At 44.2% G+C, this 23,321-nt stretch overlaps 1 protein-coding gene across 1 annotated transcript in view; it reads right to left on the bottom strand.

Annotated features, from left to right (window-relative positions):
* The window catches only part of IL1RAPL1 (interleukin 1 receptor accessory protein like 1), a 455,782-nt gene that overhangs the window by 22,161 nt on the left and 410,300 nt on the right, over positions 1-23,321 (bottom strand). Inside the window, exons 6-7 of the mRNA XM_030202535.1 lie at positions 19,244-19,376; positions 15,471-15,616 (exon numbers count right to left, since the gene is read on the bottom strand). Coding sequence (XP_030058395.1) covers positions 15,471-15,616; positions 19,244-19,376 — 279 coding nt within the window. The remainder of the gene's footprint in view (positions 1-15,470; positions 15,617-19,243; positions 19,377-23,321) is intronic.

Genomic DNA, 23,321 nt, shown 5'->3' with positions numbered 1-23,321 from the left:
TAATGCTTGAATGTTTTCACTTATATACACTGTCAGCTTATTTCCGATCTGAGGAAGAAGGGCAACCTTCGAAAGCTAGAAATGTATTAAGTTATGTCCAATAAAAAAGGTATCATCTTATTTTCTTTTCCATGTTTTATTTTGTTTGATTTCTATTGATAACCTTGAGTGTTTTTGGAATTCGGCATGTCATCTACTACAGGACTCTGATATTTTGTGTTTTCTATGCTTTTGGTGTACCGCAGCATGAGAAGGCTGCTCCATGTAGTACAAGTGTTTTGTTTAGAATCAGTCTGGATCTTCAACTGGATTATATTCTGATTTAGAGCTGTGTTTACTAAGGTGTACTAGCATTTTTAGCATGTGCTAACCATGTAGATGCCCATAGGAATATTATAGGCATCTACATGGTTAGCAAGTGGTAATGATTAGCGTGCGCTAAAAACGTTAATGCGTCTCTAACAACATAAGTACATAAGTAGTGCCATACTGGGAAAGACCAAAGGTCCATCTAGCCCAGCATCCTGTCACCGACAGTGGCCAATCCAGGTCAAGGGCACCTGGCACGCTCCCCAAACGTAAAAACATTCCAGACAAGTTATACCTAAAAATGCGGAATTTTTCCAAGTCCATTTAATAGCGGTCTATGGACTTGTCCTTTAGGAATCTATCTAACCCCTTTTTAAACTCCGTCAAGCTAACCGCCCGTACCACGTTCTCCGGCAACGAATTCCAGAGTCTAATTACACGTTGGGTGAAGAAAAATTTTCTCCGATTCGTTTTAAATTTACCACACTGTAGCTTCAACTCATGCCCTCTAGTCCTAGTATTTTTGGATAGCGTGAACAGTCGCTTCACAGCCACCCGATCCATTCCACTCATTATTTTATACACTTCTATCATATCTCCCCTCAGCCGTCTCTTCTCCAAGCTAAAAAGCCCTAGCCTTCTCAGCCTCTCTTCATAGGAAAGTCGTCCCATCCCCACTATCATTTTCGTCGCCCTTTGCTGTACCTTTTCCAATTCTACTATATCTTTTTTGAGATACGGAGACCAGTACTGAACACAATACTCCAGGTGCGGTCGCACCATGGAGCGATACAACGGCATTATAACATCCGCACACCTGGACTCCATACCCTTCCTAATAACAAGGTTTAGTAAACAGGGCTCTTAATCTCTCCTCACTGATAAAGTTTGGCAAAATTATTTTTGAGATTATAGGTAGACATTTTGCTTTTTCCCTTCTTTTTTTGTTATCGCTAAACCTCAACCACCCAAGCTGCAAAGGACTAAAATACAAATCAACCTACGCATCCAGTTTTTCCTATATCAGCACACAACTATGGAACGCACTACCAAAAACCGTGAAAACCACGTACGACCACCCCCAATTCAGGAAAAAACTAAAAACCCACCTGTTTCAAAAGGCTTACCCTACCGACCCAATTTGAATACCTGAACTCCATGACACTATAACACCACAGTCCGTACTGATCACCAAACAATCTCATCTGTTCTTGCAATCCCCTTTATGGTCCCACCACGTTCCTTCATGTGGTCCCTACCCATCCTACCTCAACTTAACCATGTAAGCCACATTGAGCCTGCAAATAGGTGGGAAAATGTGGGGTACAAATGTAACAAATAAAATAAATAAATAAATCTGTCTCCAATGCTTACTTGTTGGGACAAACAGGCCCTGCAAATGGTACTGTGTAACACTATGAACCTGACTTTCTTGTGACAGACTTAGGCCAGTGCCAGTTCCTATGCAGATGCTTGTTCGCAGACCTCAGGCACATTGTTGACACATCAAGGCTTGAGCAAGGCAAAGTAACTTTCAGTACATAAGAACATAAGAGTAGCCATACTGGGTCAGACCAGAGGTCCATCTAGCCCAGTATCCTGTTTTCCAAACAGTGGCCAAGCCAGGTCACAAGTACCTGGCAGAAACCCAAATCGTGGCAACACTCCATACTACAACCCTGTTTACAGAACTGGGGGACTTCATGCTCAGAAGAAATCAGTTATTTGGTCCCCTGAAGACACAATACTGGAAAACATCAGACTGTTATTCTAGTCAGTATGGCACCAAACCAGAGGAAAGGGTATAGGAACCCAGGGCCGTGCCAAGGGTCTCTGGCGCCCCCCTGCAGACTACCAGTTGGTGCCCCCGCCCCTGCCCCTGCCTGGCTCCAAGGCAGCGATTCCCCTCTCTCCATGAGCCCTACCCTCCCACCCATCCATGCCCATCTGTCCCCTGCCCCCGCCATTCATCCCGATCAAGCAATTCCCCTCTCTCCCTTCCATGAACCCTGCCCTCCCATCTATGCTCCTCTCTCCCCTGCCCTCCCGCTCTCATGTAGGAACTGCCCGCCCTCTTCTCCCCCCCAAGATCCCTTTCCTTTTTTTTTTCTTTTAAATTTACCTTCCTCCGGCAGCGCAGCGTCAGTGAAGGAGGCGGCACTCCCAGTCCCGACGTCTCTAGCCTTCCATTGGTTCGCTCAGTGTTCCACCGTCTTCTGATGTCAAGGATGACCGCCCCCTGCAGCACTTACCCGGCTTACCGCATCGGCACGGCCCTGTAGGAACCTCTTCCATAAGCATAATAGCTAGTTGGCTGTTATCTTGGGCATTTCACGTGACAGCTGCTATCAGCTGGCCCGAGCCAGCCACACGATGAACGCTCATTAATCTGTGGGATCACCTGCTTGCCTGGCTGGGAGAGCTTACCTGCTCACCACCTGCTGCTGACCGACCATCTGGAGAAAGAGAGAGTGTCTGCCATCCCAGATTAGCTGCCTGCTTCCTTCATCACCTCCCTGACTTCAGTTCCTAAGTTTGCGAGTGTGGGGGAACCTTTTCCATTGGTCAGGCTGCACTTCACTCTTTTGTTTTATAGCGCCTAAGGTGTTAGGTGTCCTAATAATTCAGGACTAGGTGCAAGTGTGTGTTATCTTTACTCCACCTTGACAGGTACTTAAAAAAAACTCAGTACTTTAACATCATTTGGGGTAATTCTGCATGTGACTGACTGACACTGTTTTACTGCTACACGATAATAAGCTTACTGTTGCCAATATTTCTAACAAACCAGCTTTTCTACTACTACTACTACTATTTAGCATTTCTATAGCGCTACAAGGCGTACGCAGCGCTGCACAAACATAGAAGAAAGACAGTCCCTGCTCAAAGAGCTTACAATCTAATAGACAAAAAATAAAGTAAGCAAATCAAATCAATTAATGTGTACAGGAAGGAGGAGAGGAGGGTAGGTGGAGGCGAGTGGTTACAAGTGGTTACGAGTCAAAAGCAATGTTAAAGAGGTGGGCTTTCAGTCTAGATTTAAAGGTGGCCAAAGATGGGGCAAGACATAGGGGCTCAGGAAGTTTATTCCAGGCGTAGGGTGCAGCGAGACAGAAGGCGTGAAGTCTGGAGTTGGCAGTAGTGGAGAAGGGAACAGATAAGAAGGATTTATCCATGGAGCGGAGTGCACGGGAAGGGGTGTAGGGAAGGACGAGTGTGGAGAGATACTGGGGAGCAGCAGAGTGAGTACATTTATAGGTTAGTAGAAAAAGTTTGAACAGGATGCGAAAACGGATAGGGAGCCAGTGAAGCGACTTGAGGAGAGGGGTAGTATGAGTAAAGCGACCCTGGCTTTCCTTTATAATATCTGAGTCTTGTGTCCTATTCTTTCAGTGTTATCTAGGATTAAGAATTCAGATCTGTAAGAGGAAGGTTGTGACCCATCCATTCCAGAGTTCTAAATTCCTACTTTCTGTCATTTTTTTTAACCTTCCCTCATTGCCTGCTCTCTACCTGGGGTCCAGTAATGGCAATTAGTCCCCACATACGCTTGATTACCAGTGAGGTTCACACCTGTCATTGCATATGCAAAACATTTCCATTCGTAGACAGAACCCCATGGAAATATAGGGATTTACCAATACTACAAATTGGTGAGAAGGTAGGGTGCAGGGCAGAAATATACCAGGAAGTCCCAAAGCCCATCAGAAGGATGCATAGGAGCCGACTCTGTAGGTGTTGTGGGTGCTTGAGCACACCCAGTATTGAGAAAATTCATTGTGTGTGTCCAAGGAAGAGTTATTTCCACTGGGCTTAGCACCCCCAATAATTTTGAAAAGTTGGCTCCTATGGAAGGATGTATCTCTTCCAGTTTCAGTTGAACCTAGGACCCCTTTGAGCCTGGGGGCCCAGGCAAGTTGCTCTGTTTACATCCCCCCCCCCCCTTGCCGGCCCTGTTAGAAAGACACTTTGTGGATTCACTTTCCATCTGCACAGTAGCCACATGCTTGCCTTTCAGATGCTCTCTGAAATACCGATTTGATGTTCTGTTAAATGCATCAGTACAGATCAAGTATCTGCTGTCACTTACCATTTGTATTAAAAAGAAAGATTAAATCACTAACCTTTCCCAGAGCTGAAAAGCAAGAACCTGGGAGAACAGATAAAAAGTTACAATATCAAAGGCCTTTTGCAAGAATCTTAGTAGATAAGTTAACATCTTTCCTTCTTCTGAAATGCAAGGATCCCTTTTAGACCCTGAAGCTGTGTGGGCTACAAGTTAATGCCTTTGGCAGAGATGGCAGCTGATCTCCAATGTATTTGCCGTTTCCTTGGCTGCAGGTCTGTGCTGTTTATGTTACAAAGCTTTACACATCTGAATTCTGGTCACTGCCATGGTCCTTTGCTTCTCAGCCTCACTGGAGATTCACATGATGGATGGTGATTGCTGGCATGTGTCTCAGTGCTGGAGGATGGGGAATCCAAGAAAAGCAAACAGACTTCTCAGTCTTACAAAAGGCAGTTACTGCAGGATGTCACATGCCAGATAGGAACAATAAAAATCTGTTTACATTCTCTTTTTTTCCATTCTGATTTTATGTAATGTTGGGGACTACAAAGTAACCATTTGCATAAAATGCTGGCTAGGGGATGGAAGCATTGTGAAACTGGAGGTTTATGTAACCATGATTTGCAAACAGATATTATGCTATAGAAAATAAGTATCAGCTTGAAGGACTAGACCAGATATAAACCTAAATTATTCTAGTGGAAAAGGAAACATTCTTCTACTGATATAATCCTGGAAAAGGATACTATAAGGGGTAGGGGGTCCTCTGCCAGCCAGAAGGTTCCACACAGTATTCCACCAGGATGTCACAGCACATTGCAATACAAAAATAGTTCTAACAGGATTGGTCCTCAACCATGGGAAACCCAGGTGGACGTAGGTTAGGAAGCCTATATTCTGCTCCCCAGGGTCCCGATTCCTAGCCTCCTTCCCACTCAGGGTGAACAAACAAGTTCAAAACTGGACATTCAGCATAAATACTAAATCTACTACTACTACTACTTATCATTTCTATAGCGCTACAAGGCATACACAGCGCTGTACACCATAAACAAAAAGACAGTCCCTGCTCAAAGAGCTTACAATCTAGATAAGACAGTTAAATAGACAGAACAATTAAGGGTAAGGGAATAAAGAGGTGAGGATAAAAGGACAGGGCCAGTGAGTAGTGGTTAGGAGTCAAAAGCAGTGGTAAAGAGGTGGGCTTTAAGTTTGGACTTGAAGATGGCCAAACACGGGGCTAGATGTACAGGCTCGGGAAGTTTATTCCAGGCGTGAGGTGCAGCAAGATAAAAGGAACAGAGTCTGGAATTACAGTAGAGGAGAAGGGGATAGATAAGAGAGATTTATCTACAGAACGGAGTACCCGAGTGGGGGGGGGGGGGGGCGTAGAGAGAGACAAGAGTGGAGAGGTACTGGGGAGTGTCAGAGTGAATGCACTTATAGGTCAATAAGAGAAGTTTGAATTGAATGCGGAAACGGATAGGGAGCCAGTGAAGTGACTTAAGGAGAGGGCTAATGTGAGCATAGCACATTATCATTAACGCAGAAAAAACACAATGCCTTGTACTCACCTCACAACATAACACAAAAAACTTCACCACCATAATCACACCATACTGTTCTCTTCCTGTCTCACAAAACCTGAGAATTCTTGGAGTTACTATTGATCGTAACCTCACTCTCGATGCCCACGTGAAGAACACGTCGAAAAAGATGTTCCACTCCATGTGGAAACTTTAAAGAGTAAAACCTTTCTTCCCGAGATACATCTTCCGTACCCTGATACAGTCAATGGTAATAAGCCATCTGGACTACTGTAACGCACTGTACACGGGCTGCAAAGAACAGACTATAAAAAAACTCCAAATTGCCGCCAGACTCATATTTGGAAAAACTAAATATGAAAGTGCTAAACCCCTAAGAGAGCAACTACGCTGGCTTCCTCTTAAGGAACGCATTGCATTTGAGATCTGCACGATTGTACACAAAATCATCCATGCAGACGCCCCAACTTACATGCTAAACCTCGTGGACTTACCTCCCAGAAACGCCACAAGATCATCCCATAAATTTCTCAAGCTGAACTTCACCAGCTGTAAAGGTCTAAAATACAAACTGATGCATGCCACTATCTTCTCCTACATGAGCATGCAGTTATGGAATGCATTACCTACAGACCTGAAAGCAATCAACGAAATAACTAACTTTCGCAAATCTCTGAAGACATATTTCTTCAACAAGGTCTACAAAGAGAACATATAGCCTCAATAATCCACCTCACCAACCTACCCAGTTATGAAAGTCCACCTTCTACACTTACCATATTCACTTCCTTCTTTCTTCCCTTAATTTATCCCTGCACATTACTAATTGTATCTGATATCCTGAAATGACAATGTCATAACAAAACTATGTAAGCCACATTGAGCCTGCAAATAGGTGGGAAAATGTGGGATACAAATGCAATAAATAAATAAATAGTGACTTTGGCGGAAAATGAGTCACGCAGCAGAGTTTTGGACTGATTGAAGAGGAGAGAGATGGCTAAGAGGGAGGCTGGTGAGAAGCAGGTTACAATAATCAAGATGAGAGGTGATAAGAGTGTGGATGAGGGTTCTGGCAGAGTGCTCAGAGATGAAGGGACGGATTTTGCTGATGTTATACAGAAAGAAACCACAGGTTTTGGCAATCTGCTGAATGTGAGCAGAGAAGGAGAGAGAGGAGTCGAAGATGACCCCAAGGTTACGAGCTAATGAGACAGAGAGAAGGAGAGTGCCATCCACCGAAATAGAGAAAGGGGGGAGAGGAGAGGTAGGTTTAGAGCGAAAGATGAGAAGCTCGGTTTTGGCCATGTTAAGTTTCAGATGACGTTGGGACATCCAGGCAGCGATATCAGACAGGCAGGCTGAAACATTGGTCTGGATGTCTCTGAATTAGCTTGTAATAGTATATTAGATAATGTCAGATCTGGATTCCTAGTTCCACGAGTTGAGATCCAGCTGCTTGAATTGTCCACAATTATATGCAAATGAGGTTCTGGAAAACTCCCGTCCTTTCCTCTGATATCCAGATTTCTTTCTTGGCCTTAGGGTCTTCCCAGCTCTAATATTTCTGGGATCACTGACAGCTCCACCCCTTGGGGTAATTTTCACACACTTCAGGTACTATCCCCCACCCCAAAGCTGTCAACATAAGTACATAAGTACATAAGTAGTGCCATACTGGGAAAGACCAAAGGTCCATCTAGCCCAGCATCCTGTCACCGACAGTGGCCAATCCAGGTCAAGGGCACCTGGCACGCTCCCCAAACGTAAAAACATTCCAGACAAGTTATACCTAAAAATGCGGAATTTTTCCAAGTCCATTTAATAGCGGTCTATGGACTTGTCCTTTAGGAATCTATCTAACCCCTTTTTAAACTCCGTCAAGCTAACCGCCCGTACCACGTTCTCCGGCAATGAATTCCAGAGTCTAATTACACGTTGGGTGAAGAAAAATTTTCTCCGATTCGTTTAAATTTACCACACTGTAGCTTCAACTCATGCCCTCTAGTCCTAGTATTTTGGATAGCGTGAACAGTCGCTTCACATCCACCCGATCCATTCCACTCATTATTTTATACACTTCTATCATATCTCCCCTCAGCCGTCTCTTCTCCAAGCTGAAAAGCCCTAGCCTTCTCAGCCTCTCTTCATAGGAAAGTCGTCCCATCCCCACTATCATTTTCGTCGCCCTTCGCTGTACCTTTTCCAATTCTACTATATCTTTTTTGAGATACGGAGACCAGTACTGAACACAATACTCCAGGTGCGGTCGCACCATGGAGCGATACAACGGCATTATAACATCCGCACACCTGGACTCCATACCCTTCCTAATAACACCCAACATTCTATTCGCTTTCCTAGCCGCAGCAGCACACTGAGCAGAAGGTTTCAGCGTATCATCGACGACGACACCCAGATCCCTTTCTTGATCCGTAACTCCTAACGCGGAACCTTGCAAGACGTAGCTATAATTCGGGTTCCTCTTACCCACATGCATCACTTTGCACTTGTCAACATTGAACTTCATCTGCCACTTGCACGCCCATTCTCCCAGTCTCGCAAGGTCCTCCTGTAATCGTTCACATTCCTCCTGCGACTTGACGACCCTGAATAATTTTGTGTCATCGGCGAATTTAATTACCTCACTAGTTATTCCCATCTCTAGGTCATTTATAAATACATTAAAAAGCAACGGACCCAGCACAGACCCCTGCGGGACCCCACTAACTACCCTCCTCCACTGAGAATACTGGCCACGCAATCCTACTCTCTGCTTCCTATCTTTCAACCAGTTCTTAATCCATAATAATACCCTACCTCCGATTCCATGACTCTGCAATTTCTTCAGGAGTCTTTCGTGCGGCACTTTGTCAAACGCCTTCTGAAAATCTAGATATACAATATCAACCGGCTCCCCATTGTCCACATGTTTGCTTACCCCCTCAAAAAAATGCATTAGATTGGTGAGGCAAGACTTCCCTTCACTAAATCCGTGCTGACTTTGGTTTAGGTTTAACAAGGATACGACTAAATTACTCTGGTTGTGTCATTCTAACAAGTCTGCTGCTTTAGATTGTAAGCTCCTTTCAGCAGGGACTGTCCTTCTTTGTTAAACCGTACAGCGCTGCGTAACCCTAGTAGCGCTTTAGAAATGTTAAGTAGTAGTAGTAGTTGCTCCTGATCAGCTAATATTACCAAATGGATTATCACTTAAAGTGGAATGTATTTCCAAGGTTTTGGGTGTCTACTTAGATACAATGTTATCATTTGAACCTCATATTGTAAGTACGTTTTTTTAAAAAACCATCAGCTTGACAGTATTCGTCTCTTGTGTTCTGAAGAACATTTTTCTTTATTAGTTCAGGTTCTCATTTTGCCTCATCTTGACTACTGCAAAAGCCTATGTACATCACTTATAGTTAATTCCAAATTCCAGACACTTCAACATATGGTTGCCAAGTTGAGCTTTTATTTGAAACATTTTGGCACAGCCAGTCTCTCACTGATCCATTTACACTGGCTGCCTCATCTTCAAATTGGTGTGTCTGATATATAAAGTCTTTGAAAGAGCAAGCCCGGAATATCTGATCGGCAAGTTTTAATTTTCCAACAGCTCTAGAGCTGGTGAATCCTGTTTACTTTATTTTTCTTCATTTTCAGGTGGAAAGAAGAGCAAAGGACAGCCAGTATGGTTAAAAGGTGAAGTGAAACAGACTATTAGAGCCAAAAAAGCATCCTTCAAAGAACGGAAAAGGGACCCAAATGAAGAAAATAAGAAGCAACATATAAGCACTGGCAAGCTAGATTCAAACCATTAATAAAGAAGGCTAAAAGAGAATATGAAGAAAAACTTGCCACAGAGAAAAAAAATCATATTAACACTTTTTTTTTGATACATCAGAAGGAGAAATCCTGTGAGGGAATACGATTGACCGTTAGATCATGAAGGAGCAAAAAGGGCACTCAGGGAGAACAAGGCCACAGCAGAGAGATTGAATGAATCCTTTGCTTCGGTCTTTATGGAACAAGATGCAAGAGATCTACCTGTACCAGAAGTGGTTTTGAAGGGTGAAGATGCGGAGGAACTGAAAGAAATCTAGGTGAGCCTGGAAGATGCACTGAGCCAAATTGACAAGTTAAAGAGTGATAAATCACCTGGACTGGATGGCGTTCACCCCAGGCTACCGAAAGAACATAAGAAAATAAGCATTGTCATACTGGGTCAGACCGGTCTATCAAGCCCAGCATCCTATTTCCAACAGTGGCCAATCCAGGTTTCAAGTACCTGAAAAGATCCCAGAACAGTACAATATATTTTATGCTGCTTATCATAGAATTAAACAGTGGATTTTCCCCAAGTCCATCTTAATAATGGCTTATGGACTTTTCTTTTAGGACATTATCCAAATCTTTTTTAAACCCCGCTAAGCTAACTTCTTTTACCACATTCTCTGGCCATGAATTCCAGAGTTTAATTACACACTGAGTGAAGAAATATTTCCTCCAACTTGTTTTAAATTTACTACTTTGAAGCTTCAATGTGTGCCCCCCCCCCTAGTCCTAGTATTTTTGGAAAGAGTAAACTAGCGATTCATGTCTAACCGTTCCACTCCACTCATTATTTTAGAGACCACTATCGTATTTCCTCTCAGCTGTCTTTTCTCCAAGCTGAAGAGCCCTAGCTGCTTTAGCCTTTCCTCATAGAGAAGTCGTCCCATCCCCTTTATCATTTTCATGGCCCTTCTCTGTACTTTTTCTAATTCCATGATATCTTTTTTGAGATGTGGTGAGCAGAATTGAACACAATATTTGAGGTGCGGTCGCACCATACAGCAATACTAAGGCATTATAACATTCTCATTTTTGTTTTCCATTCCTTTCCAAACATGATCTGCTGTTAGTGATTTGTAACCTGTCATTAAAATTGTCCATAGTACCTGAAGACTGGAGAGCGGTCAATGTAACGCTGATTTTTTAAAAGGGTTCCAGGGGTTATCTGGGAAATTATAGACCAGTAAACCTGACTTCAGTACTGGGCAAAACAGTGAAAACTATAGTTAAATCATTGGTATTGAAGCTTCGCCATCTGAAGCTAAACATGACTAAAACTGAACTTCTCATTTTTCCCCCTAAACCCACCTCCCCTCTTCCCCCTTTCTCTATCTCTGTTAATGGCTCTCACATCCTCCCTGTATCCTCCGCTCGTCATCTTGGTGTCATCTTTGATTCCTCTCTCTCCTTCTCTGCACATATTCAACAGATCATCAAAACCTGTCGTTTCTTTATCTACAACATTAGTAAAATTCGCCCCTTCCTTTCTGAATACGCTGCCAAAACCCTTATCCACGCCCTTGTCACCTCTCGCTTGGATTATTGCAATTTACTTCTTACTGGTCTTCCGCTTAGTCATCTCTCTCCTCTCCAGTCTGTCCAAAATTCTGCAGCACGGCTTATTTTCCGCCAAAATTGTTATACCCACACTAACCCACTCCTCAAGTCACTTCACTGGCTCCCTGTCCGCTTCCTTATACAGTTCAAACTTCTATTACTTACCTTTAAATGCATCCTTTCTGCTGCCCCCCATTACCTCTCCACTCACATCTCTCCCTACATTCCTCCCCGTGACCTCCGCTTGCTTGCCATCCCCCTTCTCCTCCACTGCTAACTCCAGGCTTCGTTCCTTTTCTCTTGCGGCACCTTATGCCTGGAATAAACTTCCTGAGCCTGTACGTCTATCTCTATTTCTACCTGTTTTCAAATCTATGCTGAAAACCCACCTTTTCACTGCTGCTTTTGGCTCCTAGCCATTACTCATTTGCCTCCCCCTTGTTCCTTCTCACCCAGTACTCCCCCCCCCTTATTGTCTTGTCTGTCTGTATTATTTTTAGATTGTAAGCTCTATTGAGCAGGGACTGTCTCTCTATGTCAGGTGGTCAGCGCTGCGTGCATCTGGTAGCGCTATACATATGCTAATAATAATAATAATAAGAAACAAAAGCATAAGTACAACAGCCTCATTTGAAATAATTAAAACACACAATGCTGAAATCTCCCCAAACTCAACCCCCTCTTCCCTCCCCCTTTTGGTTTTACCCCCCAGGCACATCAGGGTTGAGCACCTGGCTACTCTGTGCAGAGCCGAAACCTTACCCTCCCCTCCCCCTGTTTTACAAATCTGTGCTAGCGGCTGCTGTACGGGAATGCCGTCATAACCTGTTCACTTTGAATGGGCTGTGTCGGCATTACCACGCGGCTTTATAAAAGGAGGGGGGGGGGGGGGTTAGTTTGCCTGCTGTGTATGTTTCTCTGGGCCAGTGATTCTTTTCTATTTAGTTTTTGGCGTTCCTTTCCATTTTACTGATGATATTGTTATTATTTATAAACTGCTGCAACTTTTGTCTAGACCTGGTGGTATATAAAGTTCTGTAATAAACAAATTAATTTTACTGTGGTATTCTGTAAAATTTGTAATCTCCTCAACGGGTATTGAGGTAAACCCTGAAGAAACAAATTGCAGTAATCTGAGACATCATTTGGTGAATGAACTAGTAATGGAAGGGTTAAATATCAAAACGTGAGCGGGCTGAACAAATTTGCCTCGATGAGTAAAATGTTTTCTGTACCAATGATGAGATATGATTAGTAAAGGAAGGGTGAGTTCCAACATTACCCCAGGGATTTTTATAGACTCACTTGATTGGATTGGGTAGAGAAGAAAGAATTGATGAAACATAAAAAGTGAAAAGTATTGCAGTAGTTTTAGAACGATTCAGCTTTAGGCCATTGTTTGTTAACCATCAAACTCAGTTTTCCAGAAATCTCAGTTATAGTTTGTCTTGTAGGTGATTCTAATGGAAATGCCTTCTTGATCAACGCAGTATAAGAAGGGATGTTGAATGCTGCAAAAGTAATCCTGTGGGGGCACAGCAAGATGGCTGCCAACACACTGTGTCGGGTTGTTATCATTGATATAATAAAGACTGTTGGACTCACGTCTCCAGTGGTGAATTGTCTTTTAGTCTCTACTTTTGACTTCTGTGATTTGTCATCGTAGAGAACTTCTCCTGTTCTATATTTTGAACACACTTCGGGTGACATAAGCATTTTTCCTTTACTTGTTTTTAAATGGGAAAGAAAAGGAAGGGCAGTAGTTGTGGCATCATCGATGCCGGCTGTGCTGCTATAGTCTGGGTCTAATGGATCTTCATCTTCGATGCTCCTCTTTAAGTTACCTAAGGAGCCTATTGAGGTTACGCCCCTGGCATTGGAAATATCATTAAGTCTGGGTGAGCAGCAACCACTGCCTAACCATGCTGCAGGAAGATTGGAGGGTACAACAGGAAATGAGTCCCCCAACTGCTAGGGAAGGAAGAGTGGCATGGGAAAGAGGCGGACTGTTCCCCTCCCCTACACATACGGAGTTGGAGGGACTCTGAGCTGAAGGTAGTTTCGAAAAGATCAGTGGAAACTCTTCTATCTATAGTTACCTTCAAGTGTCCAATGCACATTTCCCTAGACTCTATATGGTTGATGATAGAAGAATTAGGTAAGTAGTTATCGCTTCAATTTTCTTCAGTCTATTAAGCAGAACTCTGATTTCTCTAATAAATTGACCACTCAAGAATAAGAACTTAAATTAGTGACTAATGGTTTTCATTTAATAGCAATAGAATTCTACCTTAATGAACGACAAATTGTTGCTACATAATAAATTAAAATCTAAGGAAAACCTGATGCAGAGTACAAATCTTTGTTTAATTAACCTTTTCAAAGTTTGGATTGGATTTATTGATTTTTATATACTGCCTCTTACCAAAGTGTTAAAGCAGTTCACAGAACACAGCATAATACAAAATCACAATACAATACGACAGAACTTCCAATAATTTGCAATACAACTAACTGATTTATATCAAAATTTGTTGAAATGACCAACTTTTTAAAGTTTACAAAAACCCAAAAAAGAAGACACAATATGAATCTCATCAAGTAGGTAATTTCAGAGCGAAGGCCCTATATAAGAAAATACTTTATTCCTTGTGGTAGAGAAATCAGGAAGTTGTAGAAGACATTTATAGGATGATTGAAGTGTCTTTAACTTTTCCAAAAGATAAGTTGGAAGTCCCAAGTGAAATGATTTGTAGATGAGATGCAATATTTAAAAGTAATTTTGAGCAGCTATTGGAAGCCAATGTAATTGGAATAAAAAAGGTGTAATGTTATCATATTTCCTGTTTCCAGTTATTAGTCTGGCTATGGTGTTTTGCATCAGTTGTAGCTCTTTGTACCAGTGGCATAGCTACAGGTGGGCCTGGGTGGGCCGGGGCCCACCCACTTAGGTCTCAGGCCCACCCAATAGTAGCACACATTTAGCGGTAGCTGTTGGGGATCCCAAGCTTGGCAAGCTGAAGACTTCCCCCTAATGGTAATGAAAACGCTACTCTCCATGATACTAGCACCTGCGCATGCTCAGTTTTCAACAAATGTCTGCTGCAGATTGCCACGGTGGAAAGAAGCGTTTTCCTGCCAGCTGAGATTTTTTTTGTTGGTGGTTGGGGGAAGGGGGGGGGGAGTACACATGGTGCCCACCCACTTCTTGCCTAGGCCCACCCAAAATCTTTTGTCTGGCTACGCCCATGCTTTGTACGTGTGATAGTGTAGACTAGCGGCCAGGCATGGACCCTTCACAGACACATGCAGCAGACAAGGTAAACCAAAAGAAAAGTCTTTATTGTGAACAAAATTTACCAAAATTCTGTTACTGTCATAGATGCAACTTCCTTGTCTTAGGTATCCTGAAGACCAATTCCACTAGCTGACACTTGCCACTACTCCTAGATATTGCTCCTAGCAGGCTCACTTGAGTATGTTACTTGTATCCTGTATATGTTCCACTCCAAATACTGCCATCACAGGCTAAGTAAACACTGTAAAATGTTCCCTAACGTTAGATATCAAGAGTAACAATAATGACGCTATGCATAGCCCTGAATCCAAATTGAACATCATGCAAACAGTGTGAAGAGTCCAAATAGGATGTAAAGTGTAATACTACTAGTCACTCCATTAACTTTGCCTTCCAAAGGTTGCTAGCCACTGGTCGAAAATTTGACAAAGCTGTCAACTCTGTTCCTTGAGATTTTGGAGTTAAAAATGATTTGTCCTAATTCAGAAGAAAACAATCATTCCTTTAATAAATTATTAACCAAGACAGTGATCCATTCTACCAATTCAGATAGAACATCTTTCAATAAATATGAAGGACATATATCTAACAAACATGATTTATGAAAATGTTCTGTCAACAGAGAGGTCCCTCTATCCAGTTGCACAGATGTGAAAGGCTGGCAATTCAATCACATCTTTACTTATTGAATAGCCAATATCAGACATAGTATTATTAAGTGATTGTCTAATGAGTTTCACCTTCTCTATATTTGTCTATCATTTGTCAATTCAGTTGATGATGGCTGTAATGATTCAGAAAAAGGTCAGTGGCATGGAGGAAACATATAGAGGGGAGGGTCTCATCTGGTACTTACCCCTTTTGTGGAGGAGAATGCTGCCATGCCTGCGGCCATTCCCATTTTCAGCATAACAGGAGTAATTTCCCAAATCACCATCTTCCGCCAAATCTATGATTAATGATATGGAAACCTCCTGTTCCCCAAGGTGCTCCTTAAGAAGTCTTGGAAAAGAGATTGTTAACCTTGTTAATCAGATCAATCAAAATGTGCCAGCAAGCAAAGTTAGTATATAAATTGATGTACTCTTTAAATTTTACAGTGCATTTCTTCATCAGTGCCAATGAGACCTACATTAACTCTAATCACATTCAATCGATATGTAACCTTCATTTTTCTTGGTCTACGTGGGAGGTCGTTTTCTTTTGGCTTTACCCTGGGCTTTGACACCGAATAAAGTCTCAGTTTCATGATGTGAGGTCTCATTCCCAGGCTTTTGACTCAATAAGGTTTCAGGTACTTCCTAAGACAATCAATGGAGGTGAAACAGAGACTGTAAAGGCCTTAGTTAGTTTCTAAAAAACAACAAAAATGTTCCAGGTTCAGACCAGTGGTGGCCGTCACCTTCCACTTCAGCTGCAAGGAGAAAAAGGAGGAATTTCAGAAAATCACCACTGTGCACAGGGAGCTGTACACGGAGCGGAGAGAGGCCCATGATTCCGCTGAATTACTGGGAACTGAGATAAAGGTTTATTTTATCTTCAGAAATGGGGAGTTGCAATGGGAACAGCTGCTGCTCCAATAGCTAACTTGTACCTAGCAAACTTTGAGCATACTTGTATTTAATTCCTCATCTTGATTCAGTTATATTAAAACTTGGGTACGTTTCATTGACAACATTTTCTTTATTCGGACATCTACTGAGCAACATTTGACATCTTTTGTGAACTGAATCAATACTTTGGACACTCATTTACCGTTCACTGTTACAAACCATCATTATGAAATCTCTTTTTTGGATATCTTGGTGCATCAAGTGGAAGAATGATTGACCACTATGGTGTTCAGGAAACAAACGGATAGGAATAACTCTCTCAGATATTCTAGCTGCCACCTGAGACAATTGCTGAGCTCACGTTGAGGAAGACCAGCGTAAAGACAGTTACAGTAGTCTAACTGTGATATGAGAAACAAGTGAACCAGGATCGTTACTTCAGCAGGCAAGAGGAATAGTTTTCTGCCATGCACCGCACCCCTTTACGATCTATGTCACCAACTGCGGCAGGCAGAGCGGTGATGGAGACATCTTTTCACTCCGACAACATTAGTAGTTTATAGAAACACTGCCATGTCCTACAAAAAGCCTTGCTCTCCATTAAACAACACTATTACTCAGAACGCATTTCCGCTACACTTTATAGAGTCCTCTGCTCACTAACTACGTCCACCAGGCAACATGAGCCACCTGGTTCCCTCAGCACAGAACCTAGAATCACACTTTGCAGGTAAGGTTTTATAACTTCGCCGTGCTCTGACCCTGAGTATTTCTTCCCTGAGCCTCCCCACTATCCTCCACTAATACCCGTCTGGAAACTATCTGCAGTTGTGAAAATTATCGACCCATAGCCAACCTGCCCTTCACTGCCAAATTAGTGAAATCCATAGTCTATACTCAGTTGTCTGATGGGAATAAGGAAAGCCTAAAGCAACTAAGGCGCTTCAGCTTGGAGAAGAAATGGCTGAGGAGAGATATGATAGAGGGCTATAAAATAATGAGTGGAATGGAATGAGTAGGCATGAATCGCTTATTTACTCTTTCCAAAAATACTAGGACTAGGGGGCACACAATGAAGCTACAAAGTAGTAAATTTAAAACGAATCAGAGAAAATATTTCTTCATTCAATGTGTAATTAAACTCTGGAATTTGTTGTCAGAGAATGTAGTAAAAGCAGTTAGCTTAGTGGGGTTTTAAAAAAAATTTGGATAGCTTCCTAAAAGAAAAGTCCATAAGCCATTATTAAAATGGACTTGGGGAAAATCCACTGCTTATTTCTATGATAAGCAGCATAAAATGTATTGTACTGTTTTGGTATCTCGCCAGGTACTTGTGACCTGCATTGGCCACTGTTGGAAACAGGATGCTGGGCTTGATGGACCTTCGGTCTGTCCCAGTATGGCTATACTTATGTTTACCAGACATTTCATGTTAGCTGTTCTCTCTTAGAGAACAATATTGGATTTATGAATTAGATTGTGTTATTCCATCAGGACTGAATGACTTTATAGCATGGAATGTTAGTGTCTGATCGTTTCAGTGTTGATAAAGTTTGATCTAACACTAGTTGATGTCATTGCTTCTGACAGAAGTTTGTATTTTACAGCCGATGACTGCCACTGCACTATTTACATCGTCCACATTTACTTGGGAGGAAAAGATCTTCATGGGCTGATTTTGCACCTACGTCCTTGAGGAAGGAGTTTCTGAAACAGGTGCTTTGTAGGATGTTCCTTTTCTGTGGAGAGTTCAGATAAGCGTTGACCTCTGCTGTTTGTGATTACTATGTGTTGTAACCACATTTGTGCAGTTGGACTGTTGCATTTGAATGAAATCTAAAAATTCAAATACTCAGTCTTTTCATTCAAATGCAACAGTCCAACTGCACAAATGTGGTTACAACACATAGTTTTGAGCAGTTGAACAATCACATTAAAACAGCTCAACTGAATACATAGACCTCAGAATACTTCAGGGTGGTCTAGTTCAACTGAGAGAAAGTACACAGATTACAATCTATTTTGAGCACATTGTGTTACTTAAGGACGAATGCTGATGTATAGAGCATTCAAGTGAGCAAAATTTGTGGGCTTGTTACTTTGAAAATTGGCTCTGCTCTTCTGACGGTGCAGCTTATACTGAATTCTCCTTTCACAAATATTTTACCACCCTTGGCAAAAGTTATTGTGCTCTCTGTTTCATTTTGGGATTGGGTATGACATTTTTGAATTTTGAAGGAATACAATTGGGAAGCCCAGTTCAAATGCCACTGTGGCTCCTTGTGATTTTCGGCAAGTCACTTAACCCTCTATTGCTTCAGGTAGAAACTTAGGGGATTGATATTGAAAACGCCACTGATATTCAATCACATTTAACTAGTTATCACAGCTGACTAATTGGCCATCCCCTGGGCCAGGATGGGGATAGAGTGGAACAATAACTTAGCCAGATAGCGAGTGATATTCAGTCCAACTGGCTGAATAATCGCATAAAATTAGGCCAGAAAAACAGTCGTCCAATGTGCTGAGTTAACCGGTCTGTATATCAGCCAGTGCCCGCTTAACTCCCAGGTCAGTGGACATAGCTGGATATTCAATGGCAGGGTCAGCTCATCCATAGTTATTCCTGCCCTCTGGGGAGAGGATATAACCATTACCCCAGGGTCCCTTTTCTTTATTTAAGCAGCGTCACTCGTAAACGCTCATGGTCTGGGACATGAATTCTTGGCCAAGCTGCTGTCAAATCCACTTCTCCCACTGTGGGTCATCTTTCAGCTACTGGACCCCAGCTCTGAAAGCTCTGAGTTGTGAAACAGGCCAGCAGGAGTAAAAACAGGCAAGAGAAGAGCTGAGCTGAGTTGGGTCACAAATTATGTCATGGAAGGATCAACATAATCAGGGTACATCAGTCAATAGGAAAGGGGACCTCAAACTTCTTTTTTAAGGAAAAATTAGTAATTGCAACAGTCCCTATCTCTTTATACCACACTTCGATAGGCCTTTAATTCAAGGAGCCAAAAAATACCCCAAGTAAGGAGCCAGTTGGTTCATATGAGAGACTTCAATTCTTACCTACCTGATCTCACTTTCCCGAACCCGAGTTTCATCCAGATCTTCTATAAACTTCTCTCCTTTCATCCAGTAAATGACGGGACTGACATCACCACTGTAGCCAAAAAAAGCTCTGCAGGTGAGGTTGGCTGAGCCGCCTATAATGGGGAAAAGAAATGATTTATTATAGCAAAAAAAAAAAAAAAAAAGGAAATTGAAATTTGGAGATTCTAATAAAGTCTGGTGATTATCTGCTTGCTCAAGTTACAGCAGCCACTGATGGTGATGTCAGAGTAACAACTTATTCATCCAAAACTCTGAATTTTTTCATCTCAGTACAGATAACAAGTCTCGATAATAAGCAGGTGCTTAATCCCCCCCAATGCAGGTCAGGATACATGTACTCTACTCATAACTATCTAGATAACAATGGCAGATAAGGATAGCAAACACACCTTTTTTGGAAGGGAAACTACAGGACTCCTCTGATTTCTGGGTTTACCCCTCACTGCTAAGGATCCTCTGTGCTTATCTCAGACTTCTCCCCTCACCCCCCCCCCCCCCCACAGCTAAAGATCCTCTGTGGCTTGTCCAGGCTTTACCCCTCACTCCCCCCACAGCTAAGGATCCTCTGTGCTTATCCTAGACTTTACCCCCTCACTCCCCCCACAGCTTAGGATCCTCTGTGCTTATCCCAGGCTTTACCCATCACTCCCCCCACAGCTTAGGATCCTCTGTGCTTATCCTAGACTTTACCCCCTCACTCCCCCCACAGCTAAGGATCCTCTGTGCTTATCCCAGGCTTTACCCATCACTCCCCCCACAGCTTAGGATCCTCTGTGCTTATCCTAGACTTTACCCCCTCACTCCCCCCACAGCTAAGGATCCTCTGTGCTTCTCCCAGGCTTTACCCATCACTCTCCCCCCCCACCCCAGCTAAGGATCCTCTGTGCTTAGACTTTACCCCTCAATCCCCCCCACAGCTAAGGATCCTCTATGCTTATCTCAGCCTTTAACCCCTCACTCCCCCCACAGCTAAGGATCCTCTGTGCTTCTCCCAGGCTTTACCCCCTCACTCCCCCCACAGCTAAGGATCCTCTGTGCTTCTCCCAGGCTTTACCCCCTCACTCCCCCCACAGCTAAGGATCCTCTGTGCTTCCCCCAGGCTTTATCCATCACTCTTCCCCCCCACCCCAGCTAAGGATCCTCTGTGCTTATCCTAGACTTTACCCCCTCACTCCCCCCACAGCTTAGGATCCTCTGTGCTTATCCCAGGCTTTACCCATCACTCTCCCCCCCACCCCAGCTAAGGATCCTCTGTGCTTAGACTTTACCCCTCAATCCCCCCCACAGCTAAGGATCCTCTATGCTTATCTCAGCCTTTAACCCCTCACTCCCCCCACAGCTAAGGATCCTCTGTGCTTCTCCCAGGCTTTACCCCCTCACTCCCCCACAGCTAAGGAACCTCTGTGCTTCTCCCAGGCTTTACCCATCACTCTTCCCCCCCACCCACCCCAGCTAAGGATCCTCTGTGCTTAGACTTTACCCCTCAATCCCCCCCACAGCTAAGGATCCTCTGTGCTTATCCTAGACTTTACCCCCTCACTCCCCCCACAGCTTAGGATCCTCTGTGCTTATCCTAGACTTTACCCCCTCATTCCCCCCACAGCTTAGGATCCTCTGTGCTTATCCTAGACTTTACCCCCTCACTCCCCCCACAGCTTAGGATCCTCTGTGCTTATCCTAGACTTTACCCCCTCACTCCCCCCACAGCTTAGGATCCTCTGTGCTTATCCTAGACTTTACCCCCTCACTCCCCCCACAGCTAAGGATCCTCTGTGCTTCTCCCAGGCTTTACCCATCACTCTCCCCCCCACCCCAGCTAAGGATCCTCTGTGCTTAGACTTTACCCCTCAATCCCCCCCACAGCTAAGGATCCTCTATGCTTATCTCAGCCTTTAACCCCTCACTCCCCCCACAGCTAAGGATCCTCTGTGCTTCTCCCAGGCTTTACCCCCTCACTCTCCCCACAGCTAAGGATCCTCTGTGCTTCTCCCAGGCTTTACCCATCACGCTCCCCCCCACCCCAGCTAAGGATCCTCTGTGCTTAGACTTTACCTCTCAATCCCCCCCACTCCCCCCACAGCTTAGGATCCTCTGTGCTTATCCCAGGCTTTACCCCTCACTCCCCCCACAGCTAAGGATCCTCTGTGCTTCTCCCAGGCTTTACCCCTCACTCCCCCCACAGCTTAGGATCCTCTGTGCTTATCCTAGACTTTACCCCCTCACTCCCCCCACAGCTTAGGATCCTCTGTGCTTATCCCAGGCTTTACCCCTCACTCCCCCCACAGCTTAGGATCCTCTGTGCTTAGACTTTACCCCTCAATCCCCCCCCACAGCTAAGGATCATCTATGCTTATCTCAGCCTTTACCCCCTCACTCTCCCCACAGCTAAGGATCCTCTGTGCTTCTCCCAGGCTTTACCCATCACTCTCCCCCCCACCCCAGCTAAGGATCCTCTGTGCTTAGACTTTACCCCTCAATCCCCCCCACAGCTAAGGATCATCTATGCTTATCTCAGCCTTTAACCCCTCACTCCCCCCACAGCTAAGGATCCTCTGTGCTTCTCCCAGGCTTTACCCATCACTCTTCCCCCCCCCCCCCCACCCCAGCTAAGGATCCTCTGTGTCTTTAGGCTTTTCCCATTTTAATGTAGTTTTTGCTTCTTCTATTATTTTCACACTACTTTTGAGTCGAGTGATGTTGCAGAGAATTAATTCCCTGCTGCAAACAATAATTACTTTTGTAAGTCGAATTAAAATTAAAGCTTTATAGGTTTAGACTTGGATTTACATAACCTATGTAAGTTGGTTAATTAGTGAATCCTTTATTATAGCATCTGCACAGCCTGTGTTGCTTTACTGCTTCTCTGCTACCAGAGTCAATTCGTCTGCCCACGAAAACTGCAGTGCAAAGCGTGAGACTCCCACTACTGCCTGTACCCCAGCGATGCTGAGACACCGAGGCATATTACTGGGACCCAGGAGTGAAATGAGAGTGGTCTGGGCCCCTGGGAATTGAGGGTGGTCTGGGCTCCCCGCCCAGCCACCGCCTGACACCTCTCACCAGCATGCTGCTGCCCCCTACTTCCGCAGCTGATGCCCCCGCTGCCCCAGTCCTACGTGAAGGGGCCTGGTGGTCTAGTGGTCTCTGTGGGGGAGGGGGGATCATGTTTTTTCCTGCACCGCTGTTGTATCAAAATGGTGGCTGAGATTTCCCGTGGTGGTCTCACGGGTCTTCACAGTCTCGCAAGACTTCCACAGGGAGTGTCGGCCGCCATTTTTAAAAATGCTGCAGTGCTGGGCAGGGGGAATAGCGGCAGTACAACATTCCTCCTGCAGAGGCCACTAGATCACCAGCGGCACGCCTTCAACGGTAGGACCGGGGAGGGCTGTGTGTATAACGAACATCCGGGCACAGCCTCTGGGTCCCCTGGCATTGCCCAGTTGCCCGAATGCTCAGTCCGCCTCTGCCGGGCCCAGCCCTGATGCAGCATGATGAAACATGGGCCATGTTGGAGTGGGTCCATAAAGCACTCAGTTAACAGGTCAGCCTAAGTCAAGTAAAGAGTTTGTAAGAATAAAAGGTAAATCAGACTGATGATGATTGCGGTGAATCACAGGGTGAGTGCCTCGTCTGAAAGATCTGTTTGTAGACGTTCCTTAATTAAGATTGCATGCTGCTTGGTTTGTCTATTTGCACATGATTTATATTTTCCCCCCACCACTGAGGTTTATGACTGTACAAAATGATCCTTGCAATGCCACAAATGAGGCAGTCTGAAGTTTCCACTGATCCGTCAAAGCCATACATTTTAAGCAGTGACGTGCCTAGGTCGGCTGCCACCTGGGCCAGATTGCCGATGCACCCCCCCCCCCTCGGGTGCAGCACTACACCCCCCCTCTGGCGCAATGACACCCCTCCCCATGGGTGCATTCTTGGCTGCTGAGAGCAGCCGCGCAGCTCTTGGGTCCGCTGGCTCCCTGCTCCCTCTGCCCCGGAACAAGAAGTAACCTGTTCCGGGGCAGAGGGAGCAGGGAACC

The sequence above is a fragment of the Microcaecilia unicolor genome, chromosome 4 (genome assembly GCF_901765095.1).
Source record: "Microcaecilia unicolor chromosome 4, aMicUni1.1, whole genome shotgun sequence".
Taxonomy (NCBI): Eukaryota; Metazoa; Chordata; class Amphibia; order Gymnophiona; family Siphonopidae; genus Microcaecilia; species Microcaecilia unicolor.
The sequence above is the reverse complement of the archived record's forward strand: the minus strand, read 5'-3'. Positions and strand labels throughout refer to the sequence as shown.